This window comes from Eulemur rufifrons, chromosome 7 (assembly GCF_041146395.1).
Source record: "Eulemur rufifrons isolate Redbay chromosome 7, OSU_ERuf_1, whole genome shotgun sequence".
NCBI lineage: Eukaryota > Metazoa > Chordata > Mammalia > Primates > Lemuridae > Eulemur > Eulemur rufifrons.
Genome location: NC_090989.1, coordinates 250917324 through 250941340, shown reverse-complemented (window position 1 = coordinate 250941340; position 24017 = coordinate 250917324). Strand labels below are relative to the sequence as shown.

At 38.2% G+C, this 24017-nt stretch overlaps 1 protein-coding gene and 2 non-coding genes across 5 annotated transcripts in view; 2 read left to right on the top strand and 1 right to left on the bottom strand.

Annotated features, from left to right (window-relative positions):
- The window catches only part of NFX1 (nuclear transcription factor, X-box binding 1), an 81639-nt gene that overhangs the window by 15030 nt on the left and 42592 nt on the right, over positions 1-24017 (bottom strand). For 2 of the 3 annotated variants that reach the window (XM_069476513.1, XM_069476516.1), the window contains exons 11-16: positions 21904-21934; positions 10459-10541; positions 8919-9027; positions 7353-7472; positions 5040-5119; positions 1092-1322 (exon numbers count right to left, since the gene is read on the bottom strand). In XM_069476513.1, the coding sequence (XP_069332614.1) occupies positions 1092-1322; positions 5040-5119; positions 7353-7472; positions 8919-9027; positions 10459-10541; positions 21904-21934 (654 nt within the window). The remainder of the gene's footprint in view (positions 1-1091; positions 1323-5039; positions 5120-7352; positions 7473-8918; positions 9028-10458; positions 10542-21903; positions 21935-24017) is intronic. The other variant, XM_069476514.1, reaches the window with a different exon arrangement.
- LOC138389045 (small nucleolar RNA U13) lies at positions 15716-15821 on the top strand. The gene has a single exon (XR_011234485.1). It is a non-coding gene; the product is annotated as a small nucleolar RNA U13 (small nucleolar RNA).
- On the top strand, positions 21134-21259 carry LOC138389020 (U4atac minor spliceosomal RNA). The gene has a single exon (XR_011234464.1). It is a non-coding gene; the product is annotated as a U4atac minor spliceosomal RNA (small nuclear RNA).

Genomic DNA, 24017 nt, shown 5'->3' with positions numbered 1-24017 from the left:
GCAAATTAACAACACAGTAATTGATATGCTAGGAGGGAAGTGCCCTGGTCACAATGTCCCTTTCTGGAAACTACTATATTTCTCTTCTTAATTCTGGCTGACGGGACAGGCCTAGATGAAATTGTCACCACTGATCTAGAGGTGGACTCTTGACCCAGACCCAACTGAGGCCTAGCCAACTCCACCTCATGCCACGGCTTTCACCTCCTCAGAGTGGCCTTGCTTTACCCCACAGGCTAGGCTAATTCTCCCATTTACATGCTTTCATAGCACCCTCCATAGGGTGTGACAACTCCTCCATGACAACAGTCATAGTTAACTGAGTGATCATTTACTGAGTATGTATCCCATCAAATTGTGAGGAACCATGTGTCTCTTGCTTGCTAATTTAGCCCTAACACCTTGGATAATGTCTTATACAAGATAGGCATTCACATTAATACGTATGTTGAATAAATGGAGTGGACAGAGTCTCTAGAGAATTTGATCTAAGGGAGGCAGAGACTGTGGTCAGGTGGCAGTGAGTGCTTGCTGAATTAAAAGGCCAAAGCAAGCTGGGTGGCCAGAAGCCTGCATGACTTATATCACCTTTCTCTTGTTTTTTTTTTTTTTTTTTTTTTTGAGACAGAGTCTCATTCTGTTGCCCAGGCTAGAGTGAGTGCCGTGGCGTCAGCCTAGCTCACAGCAACCTCAAACTCCTGAGCTCAAGCGATCCTCCTGTCTCAGCCTCCCGAGTAGCTGGGACTACAGGCATGCACCACCATGCCCGGCTAATTTTTTCTATATATATTTTTAGCTGTCCATATAATTTCTTTCTATTTTTAGTAGAGATGGGGTCTCGTTCTTGCTCAGGCTGGTCTCGAACTCCTGAGCTCAAACGATCCGCCCACCTCGGCCTCCCAGAGTGCTAGGATTACAGGCGTGAGCCACCGCGCCCGGCCCACCTTTCTCTTGTTAACTTAACTTGCAGTTCCTTGCAACCAATGACCCCTGATTAAGAGGCATGCCCAAGGGCTACTGCACACCGTTCTGGACTCACTAGCAGCCCCAGGGCCATAGTCAATACTCCATCTGGGGCCACAAATACCTACCTTGGCTTTACAAGCAGTCACAGGGCAGGGTGAGCTGGGGTGGCAGGGTGCCATACACTGGTGGCCACAGTCAGCTCTAGGGGTGGTGCAGGGCTGCTTGCAGGCCTCATCCACAAGACATTCTCCTTTGTGACAGAGTCTCTGACACTTGTGCATCCCACACGGAAGCGTGGCACTGCAGGGTAACCCGCAAGAGATATCAACCAGGTGACAGGGTATGTTGCTTCGTAACTAGGAGAGACAGAAATAGCCAGATTCTCATCTCCATGTGGGATTTGGGGTAAGTTTTAACTTCCTATTAAAACATTTCTGAACTTGTAAAATATTTTTTTAAAAAGCTATTTTTATCTGAAAAAAATTAGTTTGATTTTCAAAGTTTGAAAGGTTAGTTTGAGCAGAAAACAAATCTGAACTTTAATAATAATGCTTGTTACAATCCAAAAGGATTTGTCGCAGCAGCCAAAAATGTAACCTGGGACATAAACTTTCCAAGGCGGCAAAAAACAAATGGAACCAGATAACTAGGGAGTACTTGAAAAATGCTAAGACTGAGAGGATCAGATATCTTTCCCCTCCTATCCAAACTGCTATGGCATTGAGTTGACAGACTAACCCTTGTACTGGCTGGGGTGGAAGGCAACCTTGGCCCAGGGTTCCGAGACTGCTGACAGGGTTGTCTTATGAAATTAAATATTCAGATCTCCTCACACCTCCCAACTCATGGTCTCCATAGCTTCAAGCAGTCCTGTCCTTTAAAAAATTAATAGGCAACAGGGAATGGAACCCCCAACTCATTTTTTTCTTGAAAAATTGCCTGCTTCTAGGCTACCAAATGCAGGAAAAAGCTGCTGGAATTTTACTCCTGTGGGATCAAAGGTTACTCTTATGCATTCACTCAAATTCCTTCAAGAATCCTCAAAATGAGAAATATACTTCTGCTGCAGTGACACGTAACTTCCACTTTTGAGGAAGCTTCTAAAAGCTAGGACAAACATGCTTCCAATAACTCTGGAATCAGTATTTGGTAGAATGTAGTTCCCAATCATTAAACCTTACCTATTCTACTGCCAGGGTGATGGGGATAATTTTTGTACATGCTCTGTCCTGTCATCCCCTCCCCACATTATTTGCCTATTGTCTCACTATTCTTTAGGTTGTTACGTCCTCCAGAACACCTTCACTGGGTAGGGAGCCCTTCTGTCCCCCTTGGTACTCTGTATTTCCCACATTATTGCAATTGCCGGCTTACGTGTCTGCCTCCCACCCCAAAGTGAAGGCTCCCCAAGGGCAGGGGTCACATTGGTCTCATTCACTTCTTTTTTTTTTTTTGTTGAGACAGAGTCTCACTTTGTTGCCCAGGCTAGAGTGAGTGCCGTGGCGTCAGCTTAGCTCACAGCAACCTCAAACTCCTGGGCTTAAGCGATCCTACTGCCTCAGCCTCCCGAGTAGCTGGGACTACAGGCATGCGCCACTATGCCCGGCTAATTTTTTCTATATAGATTTTTAGGTGTCCATATAATGTCTTTCTATTTTTAGTAGAGACGGGGTCTCGCTCAGGCTGGTCTCGAACTCCTGACCTTGAGCAATCCACCCGCCTCGGCCTCCCAGAGTGCTAGGATTACAGGCGTGAGCCACCGCGCCCGGCCTCATTCACTTCTGAATCACCCAAATCTAGCCTGTCACCTACCACACAGTAGGTACTCAATATTTGAATAAAGTTTGAATAAGTTATCAACACAAAGATGATACATGGATGTCTTAGAATGGAAAAACTCAAAGAGGAAGTGAGATTTATAGAGGAAGAATAAATATCAAGGACTTGAGAACCACCCACAGGAAATAAGTGGAGAAAAATATGTCCATGAAGATAAGAAAAGAATACTGAAAGCATGTTGTTACAGACGTCAAGAGAGTGTCAAGAATTGTTGACCAACATGTCATAAAGCAAAAAGAGCAAGTTACAAAACAGTGTAATCTTAAGCAGAGTAGGGAAAAGTGTTTATCACACATGCCTAGTAATTTATACACCACAAAGTTAAGATGCATTTCTTTCTCAGTAGCAGAATTATATCTTCTGAACTGTCTACAATGAATATGCATTTTTTTAAATAAAAGAAAATTTTCAGTGTTTTAAAAGAGTCTATAAAACTCTTTGACAATGCCAAATATGGCTTAGGGTTTAAGAATGAGGGTGAAAGTCTTTCAGGGTCCCAACAATATGGAAGTGTAGGTGAGACTAGAGGAAGGCACACTGGCCCAGTGGTCAGGACGGGCAGTTGCACAGGGAGAAGGAACAGTGACAGGTGGTGGAAAGTCCACTTCTACTCTTGGGATGCTCCCACTGAAACACCTTTTCCCAGGCCTGCAACCTCTCCCCATGGTGATTAATCTACAAGTTCTCTCTGAACACACTACATGTTCTCAAGGCCAAGTGGTTGAATTTCATTTGGTTGTAACGAGATTAAAAAATAACAGCAAAACAGATTCAAAATGCTACCTACTATATGATTCTGCTTATGTGACATTCTTTTTTAAAATTTTTTATTATGGGTACATAATAGTTGTGTATCTTTACAGGGTACATGTGGTGTTTTGATACAGGCATACAATGTGAATTAATGAAATCAGGGTAGTTGGGGTATTCATTACTTCAGGCATTTAACATTTCTTTGTGTTAGGAACATTACAATTCCACTATTTTACTTATTTTACAGTATACCCTAATTTATTGTTGATTATAGTCACTTTGTTGTGCTATCAAATATCATTCTAACTATCTAACTATATTTTTGCACCCATTAACCATCCCTACTTTATCCTCTCCTCCCCATTCCCTTTCCCAGCCTCTGGTAACCATCTTTCTACTCTCTGTCTCCATGAGATCAATTGTTTTTAATATTTAGCTCCCACATATGAGTGAGAACATATGAAATATGTCTTTCTGTGTTTGGCTTATTTAACTTAACATAATCTTCTCTAGTTCCATGCATGTTGTTGCAAATGGCAGGATTTCATTCTTTTTCATGGCTGTATAAAATTCCATTGTGCATACGTACCACAATTTCTTTATCCATTCATCTGTTGATGAATACTTAGGTTCATTCCCTATCTTGGGTATTGTGAACAGTGCTGCAATAAACACGGGAGTGTAGATATCTTTTTGGTATACTGGATTCTCCTCCTTTGGATATATACCCAGCAGTGGGACTGCTGGATCATATGGTAGTTCTTGTTTATGTGACATTCTGAAAAAGTAAAACTATTGGGACAGATAACTGATCACTGGTCATCAGGACCTAGAGAGGAGCATGAAGGAGGATTTGGGGGTGACTGAAAGGAACATCTTGACTGTTGTAGTGGTTGCATGACTGTATGTATGCTTTTGTTAAAACTCACAGATCTGTACACTAAAAAGGGTAAATTCTATTGTATACAAATTTTATTTAAAAAAGAAAAAGTGCAATAGAAAACTTCTACTTCTCTCTCTTTTTTTTTTCTTTTCTTTTTTTTGAGACAGAGTCTCACTCTGTTGCACGAGCTAGAGTGCTATGGCGTCAGCCTAGCTCACAGCAACCTCAAACTCCTGGGCTCAAGCAATCCAACTGCCTCAGCCTCCTGAGTAGCTGGGACTACAGGCATGGGTCACCACGCCCGGCTAATTTTTCTATATGTATTTTTAGCTGTCCATATAATTTCTTTCTATTTTTAGTAGAGATGGAGTCTCGCTCTTGCTCAGGCTGGTCTTGAACTCCTGACCTCAAGCGATCCTCCAGCCTTGGCCTCCCAGAGTGCTAGGATTATAGGCGTGAGCCACCGCACCCGGCCGAAAACTTCTACTTCTTAAAATACATTTGAGAAATGTTGAGACTAACAACTCTTAAGTAATTAAATCATAAATCTCTTTGGTCCTGTGGCCGCAAAGACGAACACTTGAGAGAGAAAACTTACCTCATGTTTGCCCATGCACCACTTCTGAGTTAGGAAAGTGCAAGGGGGACACTTCTCCTCACTGTGACAAGAATGATATACTGCAGAGAAAGAAAGGCAACATCAGGAATAATTTCTAAATAAAGCAATATTATACATGTTATAAATGGCATATGACATGAAACTTTTGAATTCAGGAGCTGGGAGTACTTTTTTAAATGGTCACAGCAAAGTAAAAACTACTTGGCTTTACATTAAAGTGTTGAAGGATTAGTGTGAGTGAGAAAAAGAAACCCAACTGAGGAGGAAGAGATGTGCCAAAATACAGAAGCAGAGGAGGCAGCTTTCCCACCTCATCTCTTGCAGCACAGCCACATAGTCTGTTCATTCTCCTCTATCATTTTTTTGGCCCTACCTTACACAGCAACTGCTCACTTTTGCTCATATATCTTTGCTATCGATTCTGTCCAAAATGCTTCTGCTGACTCTTTCCAATTTCTTTATTGCTTATATGGGGCAGTTCATCAAAACTCATCTCCTACCACAAAGCCTTCCTTGGCTGACCACACTCTAGCCTGAGCTCCCTCACACTCCCTAATGGTTTCAGTGCTTATGTAGATGGGTTGTTGCCATCTTCATAAGAAGGTTGGTTTTGTCACATGTCATGTGTATTTAACTACCATCCCTCTTCCTCTCAGGGAGAACATAAGAACCTCAGATCATGTGATTTTTTTTTTTGTTCTTCTGAAGCTCCCTGTGTCTGACACCATGCTGTATATATAACAAACATTTAAGAAAATGGAAATGTGGGCCGAGGGCGGTAGCTAATGCCTGTAATCCTAGCACTGTGGGAGGCCGAGCAGGGAGGATCTCTTGAGCTAAGGAGTTCAAGACCGGCCTGAGCAAGAGCAGGACCCTGTGTATCTACGAAAAATAGAAAAAATTAGCCGGGCATGGTGGCATGTGCCTGTAGTCCCAGCTACTCAGGAGAGTGAGGCAGGAGGATTGCTTGAGCCCACGAGTTTGAGGTTGCCATGAGGTAGGCTGATGCCATGGTGCTCTAGCCCGGGTGACAGAGCAAGATTCTCTCAAAAAAATAAAAAAATACAAAAAGAAAGAAAATGGAAATGAATGCTGAACAAAAAGCAGGCTAAAATAACACAATTCACACAAATGGTTAACTTATTACTATGGATATTGCCCAGCAGGATTTGGACTTCATCTGTAAAATCTGCAAGTGAGTATAAAGGAAGGAATGGGTGGGTATTTGCCTGGGTATTTACTTCATGCTGGCATGAATGCCGCAGCAGGGCCTTGCAAACTATGCTGGGAGGGCCATCCTAAGATCCCCAGGGAAGGAATGAACTTTTTCACTTCATGAGGAATTTACTTAATTATGTTTTACTCTATTAACTTAAAAAACTGAGAGCTAATTGTCTAAGTCTGAATCATATGGTCAGACTTACTGTGAGTATCAAATCTGGTGCCTTGAGTTATTACCAGTTTGTCTCTGGGACTTGGTAAAATAAAATAATGGGCCCAATATGGCCCTAGAGGAAAGCCAGCAACTAGACTTGACAGACATGAAAAACGGGTGACATCAAGTAGCTGTTGGCCTGGTAGCTGAGCAGTTTATCAGAGAAAAACTGGAAACAACTTAACTGTCCAGAAACACAAGTCTGACTGAATAAATTATGGCCCATCCATGTAACAGGACACTTAACTGCCATTAAAAATCTATACTGTAGAAAAATACTCATTGACAAGGAGAGAGATTAAAAATATAATAAGAGGAAAAAAGCTGCTTCAAATTATTAAGTACAATAGGATCCCACTTTTATTTTAGGGAAAAAATGCAAATATATATATTTGAACATGGAAAATGACCCTGAAAAATACGCACTAAAGTATAACTCTTCAAAGGGGACATAATAGATGATTTAATTTCAATCTTTTGACTTTATCTCTATTTTCTTTATTTTTATATAATAAATACATTGCTTCTGTGACAACACCAAAAACAAGTCACTTTTAATTTTGTAAAAAGATGCTCAACTTTAAAACATGCACCAAAGTGGAGCCCACGAAGAAAGAAACTCCTGAGAGACAAGAACTTTTCAGGTGTGTTTGACATCCTTAGAGTAATGCAATGGAGGGCACTATGATTCCCAGCTGTGGCCCAGATCACACATCCACCTTCACAGAAGCAGCTCCTGAGCATGGGGAGCAAGGGGATGCCATCACAGCATGACTTTAGAGCAGTGAAAACACAGCAACATCCTAAATGACATGGTGTAAGCAGGTTGGGAAGTGTGGATGTAAGATGAAACTCACCTGGATGGTCACATTCATGGACTCTGGCGCAGGTTTGGGTACACTCAGGGGGCCTAGTACCACAGGGAACTGGAGGGTAGATCACCGATGCGCCACAGTGGCAGGTTAATTCATCAAAACCTGGTGGGGCAGCAGGTGAAACAAAACAATCATTCATGAGTTTGAGATGTGCACATACATATTTACACATACATATTTTTATGCTTGTATTTTTAGAGGAGAATTTTTTGGGTTTTTTTTTTTAATTAAAGCTGAGCAGGTAAAAAAGGCACACACACATATAAATTGTTCCATTTACTACTATAAACATGACAACTTCCCAGTACTTTTCCCAACACATTTCTAATTAGATTGGAGGTTGTATTAATGATTATTTAATATTACAATACAAAACTTGTCAACATTTCAAAGATCTGCACAACCTAGTGAACAATTATTTTCCAAATGATCAATGTATGCCATTATAAAATCATGCATGGGTAAAAGATTCATTCAAAGTACAACATCCCATTCCAGCAGCTGTAGCTAGTAAAAACCAAACAAACAAAACACAAAAACCACAAAGTATAAAAATGACCAGTGAATTTTAACATGACAGAGAACAAAAACAAAAACACTGACTAAAGTCCTTTCTGAAGTGAGGCTGAGTTTTGGTATAATTTCAAAGAAGAATATCCATAATTATTTGAATTTTTCTTTTTTTTTTTTTTGAGACAGGGTCTCACTCTGTTGCCCTGGGCTAGAGTGCCATGGTGTTAGCCTGGCTCACAGCAACATCAAACTCCTGGGCTCAAGTGATTCTCCTGCCTCAGCATCCCAAATAGGACTTCCGGTAGGCACCATCATGCCCAGCTAATCAGATTGAATGCAGAAGGAGAGAAGAGAATTCAGCTATCTTCTATTAAACCAGGCATTCGCTATTCTATTTTGTTAAAAATAGTTATTTTTCTAAAAATATTATGGTACTTATATACATACAGTGAGTATATGTTATTTTAAAATGAACTAATTAATCAATTATATTTTTAAATTTCTCAGTTTTGGGCTGGGCTGTGATCATGCCATTGCATTCCAGCCTAGGTGACAGAGATAGACCCTTCTCAAAAGAAAAAAAAATTCTCAGTTGTAATTTCTTTTTTATGTGAGTTATATTTATCTATATCCACCTGATTAAAAATTAAAACTGGCTGGGTGTGATGGCTCACACCTATAATCCCAGCACTTTTGGAAGCCAAGGCAGGATGACTGCTTGAGCCCAAGAGTTTGAGACCAGCCTGGCCAACACAGCAAGATCCTGTCTGTATAAAAAATACAAAACTCCGATGTGGTGGCATGTGCCTGTAGTCCCAGCTACTGGGGAGACTAAGGCAGGAGGATCGCTTGAGCTCAGGAGTTGGAGGTTGCTGTGAGCTATGATGATGCCACTGCACTTTAGCCTGGGCGAAAAAGTGTGACCCTGTCTCAAAAATAAATAAATAAATAAATCCACACCAATTTAAGCAAATCAATCTTTGAAAATACATTATGCCTGAATTTCTAGAAAACTCTTATATTGAAGACACTCACTGGCTTGCCAGCATATCTGGCAGTTCCCACGATGACAAGGTTCTTCACACCTATGAAGGCCACAACAGAGTTTCCTCCCACAAATCAAAGGACATTTATGCTCCTTATCCTGGGAAGAGAGATTTATAGTTATTCACAAAATCGTCTCCATTTTATATTTTCCATAACAAGCAGATTAATAGAAATAAAGCTCTATACATTTATGGATGAAATGAAGTCTTGGAATAGCTTCAAAATAATCAAGAGAAGAGGGAATAGGTGGGGATATGGACGAAACAAGATTCATCACTACTGAAGCTGGATGTTGTATATATGGGACTCACTATATATATATATATATATATATATATATATATATATAGTATATATGGGACTCACTATATATATATTGTATATATGGGACTCACTCTGCTTTTGTTTTTTTTTTTTTTTTTTTTTGAGACAGAGTCTCACTCTGTTGCCCAGGCTAGAGTGAGTGCCGTGGCGTCAGCCTAGCTCACAGCAACCTCAAACTCCTGAGCTCAAGCGATCCTCCTGTCTCAGCCTCCCGAGTAGCTGGGACTACAGGCATGCGCCACCATGCCCGGCTAATTTTTTCTATATATATTTTTAGCTGTCCATATAATTTCTTTCTATTTTTGGTAGAGATGGGGTCTCGCTCTTGCTCAGGCTGGTCTCGAACTCCTGAGCTCAAACGATCCGCCCACCTCGGCCTCCCAGAGTGCTAGGATTACAGGCGTGAGCCACCTCGCCCGGCCTGCTTTTGTATATGTTTGAAATTTTTGATAATAAGAGGAAGTCATCAAGCCTTAAAACTGGTTTATAAGTCTTGGTTACAGCACAACTTTATCACTCTTTACCTTGTCAATATATAAATTTTAAAAATAATAATTATGTGTTTTATATACACACATATACATGTATATGTACTACCTTGCTGGTTATCTTGTTTATATATGTGTATGTACATATATGCACATAATACGCACATATACATATACCCATATATATACATATAATATATATGACAAGATAACACATTACCAATAACCAGGTAGTGTATCCTTTAATTAGTTCCATAGAAGTAAATATTTCAAATAAAGAAACATGTTCCTTTAAAAAATGTCATACTCATTTTATCTACTGACATGACCTAAGGAGCATATGAAACCTGAAGCCTGAGTTGCTAAGTCTAGGCCAGCCTGTGTTGGGACAATACACAGTGTCCTGCAGGAGACTGTGTGCTCATCTAGTGGTCTTGAGCTCTGGGGCCTGAGGCCTTCTTCTGTCTTTCCTTTCTTTTCCTCTGTGTTGCCACTAGATGCCACTGGCTGAGTTCTTGAGTTGGCTGAGGCTTTAAGAGGCCCAGTCTGTCTCCCTGCTGAGTGGGTATAGGGACTACGAAAACTTTCTGACTGCTGCCTATGGGTCCCTCCCAGTGATTTCTCAACCTGGGCTGCATTCCAGATGGCTGAGGCTTCCAGAAGCCCAGCACCTGGATGAAAGGAATCTGAATATGTCTAACAATAAGTCCACTTACCACACAGCATATCTCATTACATTTATGCCGTCCACACAACCGTTTCTTGTTACACCGCTTGTCACACATAAATGTAGCATCTGCTGTAGACAATTAAAAAGAAAAAAAACAGGCAAAGGATATGAAGATTCATTCAACAAATATTTGAGTGACTATAGGCTGAAAAATTTAAAATGTAACAATGTAAACAGTGATAATGAAAATATATATTAAAACATTTTCACTTGTCAAAAATTAGAAAAGAAAATAGCAAGACTGATTAATACATAGTATAGGTTAAGGTGTGCACTCATCTTAGTAGACGGATGTATAAACTTTTGGAGTACAGTTCCACCTTGGTATGTGTGAGGGACTGGCTCCAGGATCTCCCTTAGATAGCAAAATCCACAGATGCTCATTAGCATATAATTGTCCTCCCTTATACTTTAAATCATCTCTAGATTATTTGTAATACCTTAATACAATGTAAATGATATGTAAATACTTGTTATATTGTATTGTTTAGGGAATAATGATAAGAAAAAAACTTTGTACATGTTTAGTACAGACACAATTTTGTTTTTTTGAATATTTTCGATCTGTGGTTGGTTGAATTCATGGATATGGAACCCATGGATAAGGAGGGCAGACTCTATATATGTATGTATAAAAAATTTAAGTGGTAATCCCATTTTAAGAAATCCTTTCTACAAATACACTTTCAGAAGTGGTTAGGACACCAAAGGGATAAGCAACAAAAGAAAAAACATAAATTGACTTCATTAAAATCAAAAGCTTGGCCGGGCGCGGTGGCTCACGCCTGTAATCCTAGCACTCTGGGAGGCCGAGGCGGGTGGATTGCTCAAGGTCAGGAGTTCGAGACCAGCCTGAGCGAGACCCCGTCTCTACTAAAAATAGAAACACATTATATGGACACCTAAAAATCTATATAGAAAAAAAAAATTAGCCGGGCATAGTGGCGCATGCCTGTAGTCCCAGCTACTCGGGAGGCTGAGGCAGTAGGATCGCTTGAGCCCAGGAGTTTGAGGTTGCTGTGAGCTAAGCTGACGCCACGGCACTCACTCTAGCCTGGGCAACAAAGTGAGACTCTGTCTCAACAAAAAAAAAAAAAAAAAAAAAATAAAATCAAAAGCTTTTGTGCATCAAAGGACACCATAAGAAAGTAAAAAAACAACCCACATAATGGGAGAAAATATTTGCAAATATATCTCAGAAGGGTCCAAGATTTAAAATATAAAGAACTCTTTCAACTCAACAACAAAAAGACAAACAACCCAATTAAAAATGGGCAAAGGACTTCAACAGACCCTTTCTCAAAGAAGATATATTAATGGCCAGCAACTACATGAAAAAAATGTTCAAAATCATGAGTCATTAGGGAAATGCAAATCTAAACCACAATGAGATATCACTTCATACCCACTTAGGATGGCTACAATTTCAAAAACCTAGAAAGTAAATGTTGGCAAGAATGCGGAGAAATTGGAACTCTCAAACATTGCTGGTGGGAATGTAAAATGGTACAGTTAATATGGAAAATAGTATGGCAGTTCTTCAAAAAATTAAACACAATTACTGTAGGATCCAGCAATTCTTCTCCTAGGTATAGACACCAAAGAAGTAAAAATAGGTATTCAAACAAAAATTTGTGTACAAATGTTCATAGCAGCACTATTCACAATAGTAAAAAAGTGGAAACAATTCAAATATCCATCAACTAATGAATGAATGTGGCATATTCATAAAATACAATATTATTCAGCTATAAAAAGGAATGAAGTGCTGATATGTGCTACAACATGATAAACCTTGGAAACATGCTAGGTGAAAGAAGCTAGGCACAAAAGGTTATATATGATTCCATTTATATAAAATATTCAAAAATGGTAAATCCACAGAAACAGAAAGCAGATTAGTGGCTGCTTGGGGGGAGGCTGAGTGGGGAGTGACTGCTTAATAAATATAGGGTTTCCTTTTGGGGTGATGAAAATGTTTTAGAATTAGATTATGAATGTACTAAATGTCACTGAACTGTACATTTGAAATGGTTAATTCCATGTTATGTGAATTTTAACTAAAAAAAAAGTGGCCTAGATGCTGAAGTATTTATGGATGAAAGGATATTTGAGACTTGTTTTCAAAGTTCTTGAGCAAAAAAAAATGTAGGGAGAGAGGGATGGATGAAATGAGAGAGAAAATGGTCACAACTGATGATGACAGGTGATAGATATGTGGGGGATTGTTATACTAGGTCTCTCTACTTTCATATATGATTGAAATTTTTCATCATAAAGTTATAAAAAGTGGGATAGGATAGATATTGTATTATTAGTAATGGGGAAAAACTGGAGACAGCCTAAATGACCATCAGAAGGGCCAACATGAACTATAATATGGTAGACCTACATGTGGAACACTCTGCAAAAGGGAGCACTATACACACTGATATGGAAAAACGTCTTTGATATATTAGTGAGGGAAAATACCAAGGTACAGATTAGTATGTTTAGTATGAATCAAAATTTAGGAGAAAAAAACAAAACTATACTGACATATTTATACACTTAGAGGAATAGAGTAAAACATCTGAAATCATACCTAACAAACTACTGAGAGTAGTTTCATCAGCGGAGTGGAACGAGGAGGCAAAAATGGGGTGAGGGCATATTTTCATTTTTCACTTTATATATATATTTTACTCCAAAGGTGTATTAATTTTTTGGCTGGGCACGGTGGCTCATGCCTGTAATCCTAGCACTCTGGGAGGCCGAGGCAGGAGGATCACTTGAGGTCAGGAGTTCGAGATCAGCCTGAGCAAGAGTGAGACCTCGTCTCTACTAAAAAAATAGAAATTAACCGGACAACTAAAAATATATATAGAAAAAAATTAGCCGGGCATGGTGGCGCATGCCTGTAGTCCCAGCTACTTGGGAGGCTGAGGCAGTAGGATTGCTTGAGCCCAAGAGTTTGAGGTTGCTGTGAGCTAGGCTGACTCCACGGCATTCTAGCCCGGGCAACAGAGTGAGACTCTGTCTCAAAAAAAACCCCAAGAAAACAAAGGTGTATTAATCTTTCAAATTATGTCTTTAATAACCAAAAATTTTATTATGGTTTTCAGGCAGATATTGCTGGTTACCTCCCAAATAGCCACTGCCCCCTCTTTCAGGCTAAGAGAACCTTAATTTTCTTCAGAAGTTAAGTGTTCACGTGCTCCTTAGTTGCAGGGGTGAATGCTGAATAGTCTTGCCCACTACAGTAATTCCATTCACTTTGCTAGTGACAGGTTTACACTGAAACATGTGATACAAAGTATACTGAGGACCTTTCAGGACTATTTTCCTTGCTCTAAAAAAAGGAAGAGAAGAAGCTGGGCACTGTGGCTCACACTTGTAATCCCAGCACTTTGGGAGGCTAAGGCAAAAGGACTGCCTGAGGCCAGGAGTTCAAGACCAGCCTCGGCAACACATGGAAACCCTGTCTCTACAAAAAATAAAAAAAATTAGCCAGATGGGGTGGCACGTGCCTGTAGTCCCAGCTTTTCAGGAAGCCGAGACAGGAAGATTGCTTGAGCCTAGGAGTTTGAAGTTGCAGTGAGCTATAATGAGGCTACGGCACCCTAGTCCAGCCCAGGCAAGAGTGAGACCCTGTCTCAAAGAAGAAAAAAAAAAAAAAGAAAGAAAGAGAAGATAGAGGAGGTGGGGCAAGATGGCCAAACATTAAATAGAACCCTCCAGAGATCAGAGATCATCCCCCTGGCAGGAACACTGAATTTATTGTTCATGTAAAAAAGCACCTTCATAAGAACCAAAAATGAGTCTACCAAGGCAGCAGGTACCACCAGGAGGCTGCAAAAGTTGCAGCATTACTGTGCTTTGGGTGCCCTCTAGTGCTGATATGGCCACAGTGATCAAAGACTTAGATCACAACTCCTAATTCCTTTTGAATATCTGGAAAGCCTTAGTTCAAACAAGGCCAGACTGTGAAGATTAGAATAAATATCAAACTCTTCAATACCCAGGTATCAACAAACATCCATAAACATCAAGAAATACACATTGAACTCCTTGTTCTACCACTTTCCCCCCTTCTCACTACTGCACTTGACTAGTCTAAAAAAAAAAAAAAAAGAAAGAAACACCAAGAACACTTAGGAAAACATGACTTTACCAAATAAACTAAATAAGGTAGCAGAGACCAAATCCTGGAGAGATGAAGATATATGACCTTTTAGACAAAGAATTCAAATAGCTGTTCTGAAAAAGCTCAATGAACTTCAAGACAATGCAGAGATGGAATTCAGAAGCCTATCAGAGATATTCAACAAAGAGACTTAAATAATAATTAAAAAAAAGCAGAAATTCTAGAGCTGAAAAACTGAATCGACAAACTGAGAAATGCATCAGAATCTCTCAACAGCAGAACAGATCGAGCAGAAGAAAGAACTAGTGAGCGTGAAGACAGGCTATTTGAAAATACGCAGTCAGAAGAGAAAAAACAAAAGATAATCAAAAAGAACAAAGCATACCTACAAAATTTAGAAGATAGCCTCAAAAGGACAAATCTAAGAGTTATTGGCCTTAAAGAGGAGGTAGAGAGAAAGATTGGGGTAATTATTTAAAGAAATAGATAATAGCAGAGAACTTCCCAAACCTAGAGAAAGATCTCAATATTCAGGCACAAGAAGGTCACAGAACACCAAGCAAATTTAACCCAAACAAGACTCAAGGCATTTAATAATCAAGCTCCTAAAGGTCATGGACAAAGGAAAGGTCCTAAGAGAGACATGAAAAAAGAAAAAAAAAATAACATATACAGAAGCTCCGATATATCTGGCAGCACACTTCTTGGTGATAACCTTACAGGCCAGGAGAGAGTGGCATGACATATTCAAAGTGCTGAAGGAAAAAAATTTTAATCCTAGAATATTACATCCTGCAAAAATATCCTTCAAATATGAAGGAGAAATAATGACTTTCCAAGACAAACAAAAGCTGAAGGATTTCATCAACATCAGACCTGCCCCACAGGAAGTGCCAAAGGGAGTTCTTCAATCTGAAAGAAAAGGGTGTTAAAGAACAATAAAAAATCATCTGAAGGTATAAGACTCACTGGTAACAGTAAGTAGACAAACACAGAATATTGCTATAATAGCAGCATATAAACCACTTACATCTTCAATAGGACAACTAAAAGACAAACTTATAAAAAATAACTACAACAATTTTAACAGATAGAGTATATAAAAAGATATAAATGAATCCTTTTGTAGTTCATAAGCACGATGATTGGGTGTTCAAATGCATGTGTGAGACGTGCCTCCCTCAAACCTTGTTATGATGTTGGCACACATTACCCATCTGACATGAGAAAAAAAAAGATATAAATGGAAACAATGGAAACAACAAAGAGTCAAAAAGTGTTGGGGGGGATGGAGTTAAAGAGTAGTTTCTTTTAGCTTTCCCTTTGTTTGTTTGTTTCTTTGTTGTAAGCAGAGTTGTCATCTGTTTAAAATAATTGGTTATAGGATTTTTTAAAAAGACTCATGGTGGCCAGGCACGGTGGCTCATGCCTGTAATCCCAGCACTCTGGGAGGCCGAGGCGGGTGGATCCCTCAAGGTCAGGAGTTCGAGACCAGCCTGAGCAAGAGCGAGACCCCGTCTCTACTAAACATACAAAGAAATTATATGGACAGCTAAAAATCTATATAAAAAAAATTAGCCGGGCATAGTGACGCATGCCTGTAGTCCCAGCTACTCGGGAGGCTGAGGCAGTAGGATCGCTTAAGCCGAGGAGTCTGAGGTTGCTGTGAGCTAGGCTGACGCCACGACACTCACTCTAGCCTGGGCAACAAAGCGAGACTCTGTCTCAAAAAAAAAAACCAAAAAAAACCAAAAAAACAAACTCATGGTAACCTCAAATTAAAACACCTACAACAGATACACAAAAAATGAAAGCAAGAAATTAAAACACACTATCAGAGAAAATAACTTTTATACAAAGAAAGACAGGAAGGAAGGAAGGATGAAAGGAAGGAAGGAACAAATGATCAGAAGACCACAAAACAAACAGAAATCAAATAACAATATGGTAGTAATAAGCCTTTACCTATGAATAACACTGAATGTAAATGGACTAAACTCTCTAATCAAAAAACAGAGTGGCTGAATGGATAAAAAAACAAGCCTCAACTATATGTTGTCTACAAGAAACCTATTTCATCTCTAAAGACACATACAGACTGAAAATAAAGGGATGGAAAAAGATATTCCATGCAAACAGAAACCAAAAAGAGTAGGAGTAGCTATATACTTCTATTAGATAAAATCGATTTCAAGACAGAAACTATAAAAAGAGACAAAGAAGGCCATTATATAATGATAAAGGGGTCAATTCAGCAAGAGGATATAACAATTCTAAATATTAATATATAGGCACCCAACACTGGCACCCGGATATATAAAGCAAATATTATCAGAACTAAAGAGAAATTGATCCCAACACAATAATAGCTGGAGACCTCAACACCCCACTTTTAGCACTGGACAGATTAACCAGACAGAAAATCAACAGAGAAACACTGGACTTAATCTGCGCTATAGACAAAATGGAACTAATAGACATTTATAGATTGTTTCATCCAACAGCTGCAGAATACACACTCTTCTCCTTGGTCATGGATCATTCTCAAGCACAGACCATATGTTAGGCAAAAAACAAGTCTTATAAAATTCAAAAAAAGCGAAATCATATCAAGTATTTTCTTTGACCAGAATGGAACAAACTAGAAATCAATAATAAGAAGAACATTAGAAACTATTCAAGCACATGGAAATTAAACAATATACCCATGAATGACCAGTGGGTCAATGAAGAAATTAAGAAGAAAATTTAAAACTTTCTTCAAACAAATGAAAAAGAAAACAGAACACACCAAAACATATGGGATACGGCAAAAGAAATACTGAGAGGAAAATTTATAGTAATAGATGTCTACAACAAAAAAATAGAAAAACTTCAAATAAACAACCTAAGGCATCTGAAAGAACTAGAAAAGGAACAGCAAACCAATCCCCAAATTAGAAGAAAAGAAATAATAAAGATCAGAGCAGAAATAAATGAAATTAAAACCAAAAAACAACATAAAAGATCAATGAAATGAAAAGTTGGGTTTTTTTTAAATGATAAACAAAACTGACAAACCCTTAGCCAGACTAAAAAAAGAGAAGACCCAAATAAATAAAATCAAACATGAAAAAGGAGACATTAAACTGACACTGTAGAAATTCAAAGGACCAATAGAGACTACTACAAGCAACTATATGTCAATAAATTGGAAAACCTAGGAAAAAATGGATAAATTCCTAGATATACAAACTACCAAGACTGAACCAGGAAGAAACAAGAAATCTGAATAGATTGTTAACAAGTAATGAGACAGAAGCTGTAATAAAAATTCTCCTATCACAGAAAAGCCCAGGACCTGATGGCTTTACTGCTGAATTCTACCAAACATTCAAAGAACTAATACCAACCCTACTCAAACTACTCCAAAAAATTAAGGAGGAGGGAATATTCTCAAACCCATTCTGCAAGGCCAGTATCACCCTGATACCAAAACCAGACAAAGAGACAACAAAAAAAGAAACTATAGGCCAACGTCTCTGATAAACAAAGATGTAAAAATCCTCAACAAAATATTAGCAAACCAAATTCTACAACACATTAAAAAGATTATTCATCATGATCAAGTGGAGATTCATCCGGGGGATGCAAGGATGGTTCAACATACACAAATAAATCATTGTGATACATCATATGAAGAAAACAAAGGAAAAAAACCATACAATCATTTCAACTGATGCTGAAAATGCATTTGATAAAATCAACACCTCTTCATGACAAAAACTCAAAAAACTGGGTATAGAAGGAACACACCTCAACATGATAAAAGCCATATATGACAGATCCACAGCTAGTATCATACTGAATGGGGAAAAACTGAAAGCCTTTCCTCTAAGATCTGGAACAAGACAAGGATGCCCATTCTCACTGCTGTCATTCAACATAGTACTGGAAGTTCTAGCTAGAGCAATCAGCTAAGAGAAAGAAATAAAAGGCATCCAAATTAGAAAGGAAGAAGTCAAACTGTCCTTGCTTGCAGACGATATGTTCTTATATCTAGACAGAAACCTAAAGACTGTACCAAAAAACTATTAGAACTGAGAAACAAATTCAGTAAAGTTATAGGATATAAAATCAACATACAAAAATCAGTAGCATTTCTATATGCTAACAGTAAACAATCTGGAGAAGAAACCAAGAAAGTAATCCCATTTATAATATCTACAAATAAAAATAAAATACTTAGGAATAAACTTAATCAAAGAAGTGAAAGGTCTCGACCAGGAAAACTATAAAACATTAATGAAAGAAATTGAAGAGGACATTAAAAAAAGGAAAGGTATTCCATGCTTGTGGATCAGAACAATCAATATTGTTAAAGTGTCCACACTTCCCAAAGCAATCCACAGATTCAATGCAATCCCCATCACAACACCAACAACATTATTCACAGAAATAGGAAAAATAATTTAAAAACTTGCATGGAACCACAAAAGACCCAGGATAGACAAAGCCACCTTGAGCAAAAGGAACAAAACTGGAAGAATCACATTACCTGACTTCAAATTATACTACAGAGCTGCAGTAACCAAAACAGCAGGTTACTGGCAATAAAAACAGACACATAGACCAATAGAACAGAATAGATAATCTAGAAATAAATCCACACATCTATAATGAACTCATTTTTGAGAAAGGTGTGAAGAACATATGTTGGAGAAAGGACAGTCTCCTCAGTAAGTGGTACTGGGAAAACTGGATATCCATATGCATAAAAATGAAACTAGACCCCTATCTCTTGCCATATACAAAAATCAAATCAAAATGGATTGAAGACTTAAATCTAAGACCTGCAACTATGAAATTACTAAAAAGAAAACACTGGGGAAATGCTCCAGGACATTAGTCTGTGGGCAATGACTTCTTGAGTAATACCCCAAAAGCACAGGCAACCAAAGTAAAATTGGACAAATGGGATCACATCAAGCTAAAAAAAGCTAAAATGCTTCTGCACAGCAAAGGAAATAATCAACAAAGGGAAGAAACAACCCACAGAGTGGGAGAAAATATTTGCATCCCTGACAAAGGATTAATAACTAGCATATATAAGGAGCTCCAACAACTCAACAGGAAATAAATCAAATAATCTCATTAAAAAATGGGCAAAAGATCTGATTAGACATTTCTCAGAAGATACAAATGCCCAACAGGTATATGAAAAATGCTCAACATTCATTGGTCATCAGAGTAATGCAAATCAAAACTATAATGACATATCATCTCATACCAGTTAAAATGGCTTTTATCAAAAAGATAGGCAATAACAAATATTGGTGAGGGTGCAGAGAAAGGAACGCTCATACACTGTTGGTGGGAATGTAAATTAGCGCAACCACTATGGAGAACAGTATGGAGGATCCTCAAAAAAAAAAAAAAACTAACACTAAAACTACCATATGACCCAGTAATCCCACTGCTAGATATATATCCAAAAGAAAGTCAGCATATTGAAAAGGTATTTGCACTCCCATGTTTACTGTAGCACTACTCACAATAGCCAAGATTTGCAATCAACCTAAGTGTCCATCAGCAGATGAATGGATAAAGAAAATGTGGTACATATTATATATACAATGGAATATTACTGAGTCATAAAAGAGAACAAAATCCTGTCATTTGCAACAACATGCATGGAACTAGAGAACATTATATTAAGTGAAATAAGCCAAGCACAGAAAGACAAATTTCAGATGTTCTTACTCATATATGGGAGCTAAATATTAAAACAATTGATTTCATGGAGGCAGAGAGTAGAATGATGGTTACCAGAGGCTGGGAGGGGTACTGAAGAGGGGAGGATAAAGTGGGGAGGGTTAATAGGCACAAAAATATTAATATAATTAGTTAGAATGAACAATATTTGATAGCACAACAAAGTGACTATAATCAACAATAAGTTAAAGTATACTTTAAAATAACTAAAACAGAATCGGAATGTTCTTAACACAAAGAAATGGTAAATAAAGGTGATGGATACCCCTATTACCCTAATTTGATTATTATACATTGTATGCCTGCATCAAAATATCACATGTACCATATAAATATATGCAACTATTATACAGTACCCAAAATAATTAAAAACAAAAAAATTTTAAAAATTAAAAAAAAAAAGAGAAGAGAGGATAAAGACTGTCCTCATAGATATTGTTTTGATGTTGTTGGGCAAAGACCCAATGTGTAGATTTGCCGTAGTTAACACATACCCATGAAGAGAAAACCAAGAAAATCACAGAGAAGCTGAACTGAAGTCCTGGAATCACTGAGCTTAGAATTAACCAATCTTGGACTTGTTCTGCCTCCAAACTGCCTGTTAAAGTGTGACAGTAAACTCCCTTATTGTGAAAGTTGCTTTTCCTTCGGTTTTCTCTTACCTGCATTCAAAAGTTCTCTAACAAATACAGCTTTCTTCCTAACTAGAATAAAAGCTTTTATTTTGCACATACTTTTGTTCTATCACTTTTCCAAAAAGGTTTTCAAGTGGCTTAACATAACCATCCTTTTCTTGGGGTAGCGCTACTGTCCAATGAACGGGTAGTGAGGGCAGTACTGGTAATGCCTACACAACACACCCGCATCAACTAGAGCTGTGCTTTACTTTGGTGCAACTTTCGGAAAAAAGAAAAAAATAAAATAAAGTGGCTTAAACAAGACTGTGTGATGGTTATCAAAACAAGGATAGAACCAGAAGTGTGTGAGAAATCAGGATCCAGGCCTGAGAAAGAGATAATATCCTAGGCCTCAAGGCTGCTGCTACGTCCCTGCTCCAGGTATCCAGCAGTCCTGTCATTCCTTAAGGGGATCAAGCATCAGAGCCAGTGTGTCAAAAGTCTGCTTCATTAGCTATCATGTACCTTCACTCCCCACTCTCTCAACAACTTTAAAAATTTCAAACATATACAAAATTGAAATAATTTTACAGACAACACCCATGTACCCACTACCTAGATTCTACCATTAACATACTTTTTCCATATATATGTATATTTTCATTCTTTTATCCATCTATCAATTTATCTTATTTTTTAGTGTATTTCAAAGAAAGCTGTAGACATGAGTACACTTAAGTACTTATTTCAGCATTTCATTATCTAGAATTCAATTTATGGTTCTTTTCTTTGGAGATAAAAGTTTACAATGAAATGCACAACTTTTAAGTATTCCTTTGCTGAATTTTGACAAATACATAACCCAGTGCCCTATCAAAATACAGAACATTACCTTCATCCCAGAAAATTCCCTCATGTCCCTTCCCAGTCATACCTTCACTTTTCAGACTGGTACATGGAAGCTCCTATGGAAAAAGAAAAAGAAACTGTAACTACTTTAGGAATAATTAAAACAACACAACTATAGTATCATACTACATTTAACACATATATCCCAAATATCCTGTACTTCTCTGACAGTCACTTATTCACCAACCTCACAGGCCTGGAGCTATCCCAATCCCTATATTAGTGTGAGGACCCCAGGTTTACAGACTTTTTACACACATACAATGCTAACAATCTTTGTGGTCTGGTTTCCAAATTCACAGTAGATTAGGAATTATAAACTCTGAATGGAAACACAGGCTGCTAAAACTATGCAAAGCAAAGAGTGGTAACCCCTGATGGGGTACAGACAGAAAAAGCCATAAAAAACAGATATAAGAATTGAAAAGAGGTTGAAAATCTGGTGCCATTTAATGCAGGGGCAAATGGCTCTATACACTCAAGAGCACCCCGGACAGTATCACCAAATCATAACAAAGTGAAATATAGCAGACCTTTGTTTTGGTCTCTGAAGTTTCATTACTGTGATTTTGATTATGTGTGAGTAGCCCCAAAGGTCTATCATGTATAATTTTACTGAGACATGATCCTAAATAACATGTGTGGTGAGGCTGGCGTATGGGGAGTGGGTCAGCCACTTGGGTTAGAATGAGAATGAGCCTGGCTGGGTGCTCAGGATTTATATCTGATTTCGGCTTTGATGTCACTTACAGGTTGCCATGTACTCAGAAACTAGAAAAATGATAAAAGCATTCCTTCTTAGTAAAAATGACCTGAAAAAAAAAAAAAAAAAAAAAAAAAAAGCAGCCACGAGAGTTGATAACAGATGCGAAGAGGTCTAAGAAATAGAAAGTTCTTGGCTAGAAAATATATGTTTTAGATAAAAAATGAGTTGTCTAGGATTATTGATATGAAATAATTCCCCCCACATGCTCTCTACAGATACAAAGCAAAAGTGATTCATGCAACTAAGTGAATGTTCCTGCCAATGCAAACATCCTTCCTCAAGGATTCCCACCAAAGTGATGAAAAGAAAGCAACCTCTGAAAGTTTAAGAAGTAAATTTAATATATCTAGAAAACTCATTTCTGTGGAAAGCCCATTCCATTACAAAAACCATTTCTTTTAGAATCCATATTCATAAAAAATCTGGCTAAACAAAGTGGTGACGAGAATCAGCTTTTTGGAGTTTTTGACTTTGTCAAAAGGATTTAAGAGAATTTGTATTGACAGTGAGCTCCTCCATCAATTATGGAAATGAATTTTATTAGTAAACATTCAACTTATAGCTTTTCAAGAATGTACTCATTGCCATGGGGTCCACTATTATTATAGAAGAAGGACAAAGAGTGAAAGAGAAGCATGAAAGCACAGGGATAGAGAAAGGGATTTCTGGGGAGAAAGAAGCAAGCTGACAGCAGCCATTTCTATCTTACATGTCCCAGCACTGCTTCTAATTCTTAATCACACAAACATCTGCGGGCATTGCTAAATCACAGTATCTCAGTCTTTAATTTAGTATTTATGGGGTAAAAAGTGGTCCCATACCTGACATTCAAAATAACCTCTACTGTCCCATGTATACTGCAGTTTCTTTTCAGGAAAAAAACCACATATGCATACACAACTTTTGCCACATGTAAACTGCACTACTTTTATACTTTTTTCCCTTTTATTGAGAAGGTTACCTATTAAACTAGCTTCCAATTTATGGCCTGTATTCTCAGAATAATTTGCAAGTTGTTTGCTGCCCAGACCTTGGGTTGTATTTAACAGAACCAACTGTTCAGAACTGTCTCCACCCAGTCCTATGCTCTGTTCCAACAGGTGCTGATATGCACCGAAATGAAACAAGTAGGTTGAAGAGCAGGATAAAGCAACACTCAGTATGTTTCCACAGCTGGATCATCTGAAGACTACTACAGGAAAGCTGCTTGTCTCTTCTGGTTACATACATATGAATGGGCACTACAGTCTAACTCCAAAATGTTAAGATGCCACTTTTATAACACAAAGTCTGATCAAAACTACCCAGGGCAGAAAATAGAAACTGACAAAACAGTTGTTCAGTGACGAATTAACCTTACCCAAAGAGAGGGT